General features: G+C 44.6%; 1 protein-coding gene across 5 annotated transcripts in view; it reads right to left on the minus strand.

Moving 5' to 3' along the window:
- The window catches only part of LOC126175158 (TATA box-binding protein-associated factor RNA polymerase I subunit B), a 324,489-nt gene that overhangs the window by 279,470 nt on the left and 32,768 nt on the right, over positions 1-12,251 (minus strand). For 4 of the 5 annotated variants that reach the window (XM_049921738.1, XM_049921737.1, XM_049921740.1 and 1 more), the window contains one exon: positions 11,594-11,696. The exons of the other annotated variant lie outside the window; for it this stretch is intronic. In XM_049921738.1, coding sequence (XP_049777695.1) covers positions 11,594-11,696 — 103 coding nt within the window. The remainder of the gene's footprint in view (positions 1-11,593; positions 11,697-12,251) is intronic. 5 annotated transcript variants of the gene reach the window in all.

Raw genomic sequence — 12,251 nt, forward strand, 5'->3', positions numbered from 1 at the left:
TAGGCACCACTCAGCAACACCAGTACTAGTAGAGCAGTACATAATGCAGAAGTCATCTGCATACAGAGGAGGTGAGATGGACGGCCCTAAAGCTGCAGCTAGACCATTAATGGCTACTAAAAATAGACACTCAATACAGAGCCCTGCGGGACCCCATAATCCTGGATATGGGTGAAACTATTGGAGGCACCAACTTGGACAGGGAAAGTAAGAAGTGACAGGAAGTTTTGGTTAAAAATCGGGAGCGAGCCTCGGAGACCCTACTCGTATAATGTGGCAAGGATATGATGTCGCCAGGTGGTGTCATACACTTTTCGTAAATCAAAAAGTCTGGATGACAGACTCGAGGGACACAAGATTATCAGTGGTAGAGGAACCCTGGCGGAAGCCATCCTGACATGGAGCCAGTAGGCCACGTGACTCCAGGACCCGAACCAACCCAACTGCTGACACACAAATATGTTCCAGCAGCTTACAGAGAATGCTGGTGAGGCTAATGGGCCGATAGCTATCCACATCAAACGGGTTTTTACCAGGTTTGAGCACCGGAATAATGGAGCTCTCCCGCCATTGCGATGGAAAGACACAATCACACCAGATCCGCTTGAAGATGATGGAGAGATGTCGGTTGTAGTCAGATGAGAAATGTTTAATCATCTGACTGTGGATCTGATCTGGCCCAGGAGCTGTGTCAGGGGAATGTGCAATGGGACTGAGGAGCTCCCACTCTGTAAATGGGGCGTTATAGGATTCACTGAGGTGTGTAGTGAATGAGAGGACTGTGTCTTCCAGCTACCGTTTGAGGGTGCGAAAGGCTGGGGGGTAATTCTCCGATGCAGAGGCTCGAGCGTAGTGTTCAGCAAAGTGCTCAGCAATCACATTTGCATCGGCAGATTACACGCCATTTATGTTAACACCGGGAACACCTGATGGAGTCTGGTACCCGAAAAAATGTTTTATCTTTGCCCAAATTTGGGGAGGTGACATATGGCACTCGATGGTCGAGACATATCTCTCCCAACACCCCTGCTTTCGTCATCTGATAAGATGGCGAACATGGGCACGGAGTCGTTTAAAGCCTATGACGTGCTCCAAGGAAAGGTGCCGCTTATGCCGCTGTAGAGCTTGCTGAAGCTTCTTAATTGCTTCAGCCACTCCCAGCGACCACCAAGGGACTGTCTTACATCGCGGGCACACTAAAGAGCAAGGGATCGTCTTTTCTGACACAGAAATGGTTGTTGCAGTCACCTGCTCAACCATCACATTGAAGTTACCATGTGGGGGAGATTCAATGGTGACAGCAGAGGTAAAAGTTTCTAAGTCTGCCTTGTTTAAAGCCCATCTGGGCAGGCATCCCTGGGCCTGACGCCAGGGCAGTGACAGGAAGATGGGGAAGTGGCTACTACCACATAGGTTGTCATGTGCTCTCCAGTGGATAGACAGGAGAAGTCCTGGACAGCAAATTGATAAATCAATGGCTGACTAACTACTATGAAATGTATGACAGTTCCAATATTTAAGAGGCAGAGGTCGAACTGAAACAGTAAAGTTTCAACATCGCTGCCTCGGCCAGTAATCACGGTGCCACCCCACAAGAGGTTATGGATGTTAAAATCTCCCAAAAGTAGGAAAGGTTTAGGGAGTTGATCAGTCAGTGCAATTAACACATTCAGGGATACTGCACCATCTGGAGGAAGATATATGTTACAGACAGTTATTTCCTGCGTCATCCTTATTCTGAGAGCCACAGCTTCAAGAGGGGTTTGAAGGGGGCACGGTTTCACAACAGACTGATAAACGCAAAATCCACCTGACACTTGATTATAGTCGCTACGGTTCCAGTAGTATCCCTCATAGTCACGGATGGCAGGGGTCCGCATTGCCGGGAACCAGGTTTCCGGGAGGGCAATGCAGAAAGCAGATGTACGCTTAACAGTTGCCATAGCTCAGCCAGGCGGTGGAAAAAACTGCCGCAATTACACTTGAGGATGACATCTTCGTGAGACTGGGAAGATATGGAACATTCAATGAGGTAGTTTATGCCTCAGTGTCCCCTGTCGCCACCAACTTTTTGCCTGAGCAGTCTATATCCATTGTGTCTGAGGATTCGGCAAGATCTAGGTCCTTTGCGGACGCCAGAATCTCCATCCCACACAGATGCGGAGCATGTAGGTAGCAGTGGTGTGGGTGCTACTGCAATTCCCTTGGTCTTGGGGACCTTCGTTTTGAATTTCTCTCGTGGTTCCTTGGGTTCCCCTGGCTGGGAGAACTTCACAGATTCAGTCTCTGGGACTGAGGATGAGTGTGAAGCCCTACAACCAGCTGCTTTTGGGCTCCTCAGCCAGTGGCGGGTGTAATCTTTCCCACTAGCAAAAACCTGGGAAGGGACTGACCCAAGGGACCCCTTCCTAGCGAGAGGTGCCAAAGCAGACTTACGCTCCTCCGGCTCATAAGTGGAGACTGATATCCCCAATGGTTGGGGGGGGGGGGGGGGGGTGTTGCTCCTGAAGTAGGTGGTGCAGGAGCAACAGGGAGGGAAGTGCCCCCCACCATCAAGGGGGCAGGTGCAGTCTTCTGGTTCTGAGAGGCAACAGGAACGCGAGGAACTGATGAGGTGAAAACTGTTCTCATAGTGGCGGAGTAAGAGGAGATCGCAGCCACAGGATGTAGGTGCTCAAATTTCCTCTTAGCCTCAGTGTAGGTCAGTCAGTCCAGGGTCTTATATTCCATGATTTTCCTCTCTTTCTGTAAAATCCTGCAGTCTGGTGAGCAAGGTAAATGATGTTCACTGCAGCTGACGCAGATGGGAGGCAGGGCACGTGGAGTATTGGGATGTGATGGACATCCACAATCTCAAAATGTGACTCTGGAAGTACAGCGAGAAGACATATGGCCGAACTTCCAGCACTTAAAGCACTGCATTGGGGGAGGGATATACGGCTTCACGTCACAGCAGTAGACCCTCGAAGGCCAAGATGAAGGCACCAGTGGCAAACTGATTATCCTTCGTACCCCAATGGATGCGCCGGATAAAATGAACACCTTGCCGCTCTAAATTGGCATGCAGCTCATCGTCAGACTGCAAAAGAAGATCCCTGTGAAATATAATACCCTACACCATATTTAAGCTCTTATGGGGCGTGATGGTAACAGAAACATCCCCTAACTTGTCACAGCGGGTAATGCCTGTGACAGGGCAGAGGATGTTGTTTTTATCAAGACCAACCCAGAGCACATTTTGGACAAGCCCTCCACCTCCCTAAACTTGTCCTGCAAATGCTACACAAAAAACTGAGGCTTCATGGACATGGAAGATTCCACATCAACTCTCGTACATACGAGGTACCTGGGCAAATAAGCTTTAGTGCCATCCTTAGCCTGGCGTTACTTCCATGGTGTGGCCAGGGAGTGGAACAATTTGGGGTCATATTTCTTAGCACTGAAGTTAGACTTTGCCCACTTACGAGACTGCTGGCGGCGGACCACCAGCAAGAGATGACGTACTATGCTTCTTGGCATGTCATCCGCCCTGATGCCATCCACTCCGACCAGGGGCCCTCCCCACGGGCGCCACCCAGCCTCAGCAAGGGCCACCTGGAGGGATGGCCATTGCCGGGAGTCCCGATGTCCCAGGGAGACGAGCATCTACTCCATGGCTTACGTGGGAGTTAATAGCACAGGCATCAGCAGAGTGATCCCTATGCTGTCAGGCGCCTACAACCAACAGAGTACATGGCGGCCCCCCACAACAGACTTTCTACCATGCTGGATATGAGTTGCTAAGAAGTCCATGGTCATTGTCAGCGCAGAAAGCGACACTGTGTAGTGCAAGGTGGAAAACGCATCCAGGAAGGTGTCCTCGCCCAAGAGATGGAGAATGAATGGGACTGAAATGCGACGACAATAAAGTGGGCTAAAGCTCTCAATGCACGATGGACACAATGCACCATGTAAGATGCCCTCCCCCAATTGGCTCACTCTTCACAAAAATTTACTGGGAATTGTCAGTTTTTACCCCATTCAGCAGAGATTCAAGACTCTCTTCTACACTCTACATTTTGTAACCACAGCACTGTCTGGCCCAAAGTTATGGGGAAACTGCAAGTACTGTGGATTGACACTATGAAAACTGCAGCGAAGCATAGCGAATGCTGCACTCCTTGCACACCCTGCATTAGATGCGCCTTTTGTACTGGTTGCGGATGCAAGCCAAACTGCAACTGGCACAGCATTACAATTACTCATGGACAATGTCTGGCAGCCACTCACGTTTTACTCACACAAGCTCTCTCTGGCACAACAAAAATGGAGTGCATATGACTGCAAACTACTTGCAGTTTACGAATCTATTAAATACTACCACACAGTTGGGGACAAGGGTTTGCAAATTTACAAAGACCACAAACCACTCACCTATGCCTTCAGGCAAGACTATGATAAATGCTCACCACAAGAATACATTCAGTTGGAATTTATTGCTCAATTTCGCATACACTACACATCAGGAATTGACAACATAGTAGCTGACTGCCTGTCCCATGTAAACAGTATAATGGACAACATGGGTTTTTCTCAGCTGGCCAAAGTACAAGAGTCAGACCAGAAGCTTCAGGATCTCTGAGAGACACTTCATGCAACCTTCACCTGAAACTGATCAACATCCATGCCACAAACGTTAAACTATATTGTGAAGTTTTGAATGGGAGATCTTGTCCATTTCTACGTTTGTCATTCTGTAAACATGCTTTTAAGAGCATGCACAATTTTTGTCACACTGGCATCAGGTCAACAGTGAAACTGATTGCTAGCATTACGGTATATTAATAATTTTTACTTATGGACCGTCTGACAGGGCAAAAACATTTGACAGTCGGTAACAGAAACCAAAACATTGCTTTAAAACAAGCGTTCAGTGCATAGTGTTGTGGAATGGGGGAAAAAATTGCAAATTGGCGTTCATAAGAAGAAGAACAACACCAAAAATGCAACAGGAGCGTAATATGTAGGAAATTGTCCACGCAACCTGCCACTGATGATGCCTTGCAGAAAATAAAGGTGAAATGCGTATGGCACTAAAATTGTGTTTTATTCAGTTGCTGTCAGACGGTCCATAAGTAAAAATTATTAATATACCGCAATATTACATGCAACTGAGGAAGACAGGACTATAAAAGTTGAAGATGATTGCTAGCAGTTTTGCATGGCCCAGTATGTACAAACATCGTAAAACGTGGACTCGCACATATGCTCACTGCAAGCATAGCAAAGTATCTTGTCATGTACATGTGGGAGATCTCCCAGATACAACTGCAAGATTCATCGCAGACGGCACTGCTTGGAAAGCAACCAAACAGTTCCTTTGCAGGAGGCAACGAGTCCTGCTGCTACACGTCGGACAGCATGCAGTAGCTGAGCCCAATGCCAAAGCTGGGGTACTGGCCGATACCTTCGCGGTCAACTTCACATTAGTTGAAGAAAATGTAGATAATGACCATATCCAAATGGTGGAAGATAGGCTCTGTGTATACCTCGCGGCAGAAGACCCTGAGGACTCCATCGAAACCACAACGGAAGATGAGGTTCAACAGCAGCTACGGCACCTCGACCCGCACAAAGCATGTGGGTGCAATAATGTTGGTGTCACAATCCTGAAGGAGGTGTCTCCCCCCCCCCCCCCCCAGAGGCTGTGAAACTGCTCACGAAGATATTCAGCACCATCCTTAGGACCCCCCACCCCAACCCGCCTGGAAACATGCGGAGGTGGTGGCGATCCCTAAGGCTGGCAAAGACAACAGGCTGGTGCAAAATTACCGGCTTATCAGCCTGCTACCTACAGTCTCAAAGGTATTTGAGCGAATATATGTCAGGAGACTGCACTGTCATGTCGGAGAAGAAGGCTTGCTTCCCGACGAGCAGTTCAGCTTCAGGAGAGGGCACAGGACAACACACGAACTGCTGCGACTAGTGGTGCAGGCGATGGGGGCGATGGAGAGGAGGTACTCTGACGTCTCCCATGCCTTCGACAGCATGTGGCATGACAGACTGGTCTACAAGTTACTAGTACAGGGAGTTCCGGTGTCACACACCTGCCTGATCCACTCCTACCCGGTGGGACGTACCTTCCACATGAAGATCAAAGATGGGACCTCAACAGCATGAGAAATAGCCACCGGAGTGCCACAGCACTCAGTATTGGGGCCACTCTTATATACCCTATTCAAGGCAGACATGTCGTGGACACAACGGGTGCAGACGGGGCTGTATGCCGATAATACAGCCCTGTACACCAAGAGCACCAACCCACATCTGATGCAAGGAAGATTACAAATGGCCTGCAACAACTGGGAGGTTGGGACACCAAATGGCAGCTAAGTTCAATGCGGCGAAGAGCCAGGCTGTGATCTACATGAAGAAATGTATGCCTGAAGCCCTGTCACCAATCCGCATCATGGGAGGCCCCATCCCATGGTCGGACACCGGCGTCTACCTGGGCGTTACACTGGATCGGCGCCTTACGTGGAAGACGCACAGCGCCGAAATACGGGGTAAGGCTCATGGCAGAATGGGCCTCCTATACCCCTTCCTCAATCCCATGACCACACTGTCTCCACACTGCGGAAAGACGCTGTATCTGGCACTTATCAGGCCTGCGCTCGAATACGCCGCCTTGGTGTGGGAGAATGACGCTGAGACTCACATCAGCAGTCTCCAGAAGATCCAGAACAGGTGCCTGAGACTGGCACTACATCTTCTGTTTGACTTCAGCACGGCCGAACTACATCAGTGCCAATGCTGAAGGACCGCTTCAAGCTGTCAGCAAAACATTTCTATGCCAACACGAGAAGATCCACTAACCCTCTCATAAGGAATCTGGGAAAACAGATTGACTGGCAAGAGACAACAAGATGGCCGGACTTGCTACGTGAGTAACAACGCTGCTCAGGCAGCAAGAGGGAGGAAAAAGAAGAGTGTCAAACCAGAAAAAACAAACCAAGAGGTGATGAACCAAAAATCAAAGGAAAAGCAGCTAGACCTGCTAACCCGTCAACCCAACAAACCTGCAGCTTCGAGATGACACAAAGCAAGTATGTAGTAGGACCATTACCACCCACAAATGGCCAATGAATCAATTAACAACAATCGAGTGCTTCACCCACTGGCCAGAAGGCATACCAGTAGACAACATTTCAGCAGAAACACTAGCCAACACCTTAGTTTCATACTGGATATCCCAGTTCGGTTGTCTATTACACATCACAATACACCATGGCTGACAATTTGAATACAAGCTATTTGGCCAGCTGAGCAAATCCTGCAGTTCCGTACTTCAAAAGATGACAAGCTATCAGCCAACAGTTAATGAAATGATTGAACACTGGCAACGGTCATTAAAAGCCACATCAATGTGTCACGAGTCAAACTGGACAACAGCTATACCGATGGTCTTGCTTGGTCTGTGAAATACTAACAAAGCTGATCTGGACTCTTCACTGGTCAGGCTAGCTTAAGGAGAAGAATGACGACATCCTGGTGAGTTCATTAATTCATGCACAGTCTCGATGAAGGACATAAATCAAACAGCCTTAATTCCCCAATTGAGAGAATGGATGACCCAAAACTGACCACATCCAGCATCGAGGCATGGAACATTACAAACCTTCATGCACTCACACACACACGTGATATTGTGCAGTGATAGAGTGAAATTGGCACTGATACATCCACACGTGGGCCCTCAATGTGTTGTTGACAGAAATGAAAAAACAATAGACATTTCAATGAACAGCAAACCTAGTACTGCCAGCCTTCGTATTGCCAGAATTGCCACAAACACAATCAAAATGCCAGAATTGCCACAAACACAATCAAAACCTAACCGGCTACAGCCTGTACCTCAAGTAAAACATCCTCCACTGGGAGCAAAAGCTCAACCAGAGATCTACACATATTCTGGACAGTGCGTACACTTCTCAGTGCTTTTCATGGAGCGTGTTCCACATTTTGCAAGAGGGTTGGTATAGCAGCAGATGTCAGCACGTTCCGATAACAAGTCATTGGCTCATTTGTTCAGCAAAGCTGTCACAACAGTTTGCACACTGACAACTCCCCTCCCATAAACTATGTAAACTATGGAATGGACCTAGCCACTGGCGGGATGGCTTGCATGCTTCAGTGATACAGATGGCATACCATAGGGTCAACTGTGACAGAGAGGGATATCTGTTGACAGGCCAGACAAATGTGTGGTTTCTGAAGAGGGGGAGTAGCCTTTTCAGTAGCTGCAGGGGTTTAAGTCTGGATGACTGACTGATATGGCCTCGTAACATTAACCAAAACCGCCTAGCTCTACTGGTACTGTGAATGGATGAAAGCAAGGGGAAATTACAGCCATAATTTTTCCCGAGGGCATGCAGCTCTACTGTATGAGTAAATGATGATGGCATCCTCTAGGGTGAAATATTCTGGAGGTAAAATAGTTCCCCATTTGGATATCTGGGCAGGGACTATCCAGAAGGATGTCATCAGAAGAAAACAAGTAGTGTTCTGTGGATCGGAATTTGGAATGCTAGATCCTTTAACCGAGCAGGTATGTTAGAAAATCTGAAAAAGGGAAATGGATTGGTTAATGTTAGATATAGTGGGAATTAGTGAAGTTCAGTGCCAGGAGGAACAGGAGTTTCGGTCAAGTGAATAGAGGGTTATAAATACAAAATCAAATAGCGGTAATGCAGCAGTACATTTAATAATAATACGAAAATAGGAATGCAGACAAGCTACTATGAACAGCATAGTGAGCATAATTGTAGCTAAGGTAGACAGCGTCCACAACAGTAGTACAAGTTACTATGCAAACTAGCTCAGCAGATGATGCAGAGATTGAAGAAATGTATGAGGAGATAAAAGAAATTATTCAGGTGGTTAAGGGAGATGAAAATTTAACTGTGATGGGGGACTAGAATTCTATAGCAGAAAAAGAAGAGAAGGAAAAGTAGTATGTGAATATGAGCTGGATGAAACAAATGAAAGAGGGAGCAGAGCACAATTTAATCATCGCAAACACTTGGTTTAAGAATCATGAAATAAGGTTGTACATGTGGAAGGGGCCTGGGGACACTGGAAGGTTTCAGACTGATTGTATGGTGGTACAACAGAGATTTTGGAACCAGATTTTAAATTGTAAAATGTTTCCAGGGGCAGATGTTGGTTCTGGCCACAACATGTTGTTTATGAGTGTAGATTGAAGATGAAGAAATTGCAAAAAGATAGGAAATTAAGGAGATGGGACATTGGTGATTTGAAAGAACCAGAGGTTGTTGAAAGTTTCAAAGGGAGCATTAGGCAACAGATGACTAGAACAGGGGAAAGGAATGCAGTAGAAGATGAATGGTTAACTTTAAGAGATGAAATAGTGAAGGCAGCAGAGGATCAAATAGGTAGAAAGACCAGGCCAAGTAGAAATCCTTGGATAACACAGGAGATACTGAATTTAACTGAAGAAAGGAGAAAATTTAAAAACACAGCAAATACAGCAGGTGAAAGGGTATACAAACATCTAAAACGTGAGACTGATAGGAAGTGCAAAATGGCTAAGCAGGAATGGCTAGGGGACAAATGTAAGGCTTTAGAAACAAATTCCACTAGCAGAAAGATAGATACTGCCTACAGGAAAATTAGAGAGGCCTTAGGAGAAAAAAGAAGCAGCTGTATGAATATCTAGAGCTCAGATGGACAGCCTCAGGAGAGCCAGCCCTGATAAAATTATTTCATCTGGTTTGCAAGATGTATGAAACAGGCGACATACTCTCATACTTAAGTAACTATGTAGTAATTCCAATTCCAAAGAAAGCAGGTGCTCACACATGTGAAAACTACTGAACTATTAGTTTAATAAGTCATGGTTGCAAAATACTAACATGAATTCTTTGTAGAAGAATGGGAAAAATGATAGAAGCCGAGCCTGGAGAAGACCAGCTCGGATTCCATAGAAATGTAGGATCAAGCGAGGCAATACTGACCCTATGACTGATCTTAGAAGATAGGTTAAGGAAAGGCAAACATACTTTAACATTTGTAGACTTAGAGAAAGGTTTTGATGGTGCTGATTGGAATACTGCCTTTGAAATTCCAAATGTAGTAGGGATAAAATATAATGAATAAAAGGCTATTTACAACTTGTACAGAAACAAGATGGTACTTATGAGAGTTGAGGGGCATGAAAGAGAGGGAAGCAGTGATTGAGAAGGGAGTGAGACAGGGTTGTAGCCTATATCTGATGTTATTTAATCTGTACATCGAGCAAGCAGTAAAAGAAACCAAAGTAAAGTTTGGAATAGACACTGAAGTTCAGAGAGAAGAAATAAAAACTTTGGGGTTTGCCAATTATATTGTAATTCTGTAAGAGATAGCAAAGGACCTGAAAGAGCAGTTGAACAAATGGACAATGTCTTGAAAGGGGGTTGCAAGATGAACATCAATAAAAACAAAAGGAGGATGATGGAAAGCAGTTAAATTAAATCAATCAGGTGATGTTGAGGGAATTAGATTAGGAAATGAGACACTTAAAGTAGTAGATGAGTTTTGCTATTTGGGCAGCAATATAACTGATGACGGTCGAAGTAGAGGGGATATAAAATGTAGACTGGCAATGACAAGAAAAGCATTTGTGAAGAAGAGAAATTTGTTAACATTGAATACAGATTTAAGTGTTAGGAAGCCTTTTTGGTGGAGGTGGGGGCATAGGCATACACACATTGTGTGTGTGTATTTGTTCTCAAGCTCAACAAAGATTTATTCCGAAAACTAGCAAGTTTTCTTTCTCACCTTTATTCCTACATTATTTACAATGTACCAGAAGGTTTCTACAGTATTAAGCATAACTTTAAATATCTTCATTCTGAGAATGAACTGCATCAAGTTATGAACACCACATAACACAGCAAAAACCAGCATTGTTTGGTGTCATTCTAATTTAAGGTAAATGGTACTTGATGGTTACAAACACAAAATAAACAATCATAATACCGATTGGAAAAGGTAAATTAAGTCAAGCCTCACAACTATTTCCAAAAGCAAACAAATCTTTCTTAGTATACTATCTTCCAGTGCATTATGTCAAATAGACTTAGATCTGGATTGTGGAATGAGCTCTGGACCAGTTTCTCGGAAAGTGAGTCCTATGTCATAACTACTGCACCCCCTTGCTCAGTTTTGGAGCAACTTGGAGCAGGTAATTACCAAACTGGGTCTACAACAAAAAACAGGTCAAGAGAGAGATGGAGATAAATAGATAGATAGATAGAGAGAGAGAGAGAGAGAGCGCTGGGGTGGAGGGGGGGGGGGGATGAAGAGAGTTGTAAGTTTTCTTATGAAAATTAATTTATGGTATATGACTTCAGTTCAACGTGCTGAGCATTAAATACAAATTTTATTCGTCTTGATTGTAAATTAATATTGAGAGTACAAGTTGTAATTGCTACACAATATCATTAATATCATGAAAAACTTATTTACAATAGGTCACAAGTTGTAAGCAGTGTGCACACATTTACTTCACACTTGACACTGTCAAATTTTATAATACACTTAGTATTACCTGGATCAGGTTCTAGCTTGTGTTTTTTTCTTTTACTGGATGAGTCCTGAGATATTTCGTTATTTTCATCATTCCATGTTTCAAATACTTCCTCTCTTATATCCTACAAAAAATAAATATAATGTTAGTTTCCCAACAAGAGACACTATGTGATGTACATAGACCAGATCAATGGCTGAAGAAAAGTGTTTCTTCATCCTATTATAAACCAAAATAAGAAATTTTGTACTTGCATTGTTTTCTGATTAACAAGTTTTGTGATTTATACACATTGTTTATTCTTTCCCAAATTAACTTAAACAGTTAAAATCATCACACAACTTATTTTAAATATTTTTGCAAAGTGAACTTGCAAAATTCTGATTAACATCTGGATGACAATACTTAACAACTGAGTGGTGCGCCTGTGTATAAAGTGCTCCGTCCACAAATAAAATGGTCTTGCACAGTTTCATAACTGCAAGCCCATACCTATTCCTTAATATATTGCTCCAGCTCACACAGTAATAAATTTTGTTGTCACATGTCCATGTGAGCAGCAGTAATACAAAATACAAAGTGAATATAATAGAGGGAAACATTCCACGTGGGAAAAATATATCTAAAAAGAAAGATGATGAGACTTACCAAACAAAAGCGCTGGCAGGTCGATAGACAC

Source organism: Schistocerca cancellata, chromosome 3 (genome assembly GCF_023864275.1).
Source record: "Schistocerca cancellata isolate TAMUIC-IGC-003103 chromosome 3, iqSchCanc2.1, whole genome shotgun sequence".
Lineage (NCBI taxonomy): Eukaryota > Metazoa > Arthropoda > Insecta > Orthoptera > Acrididae > Schistocerca > Schistocerca cancellata.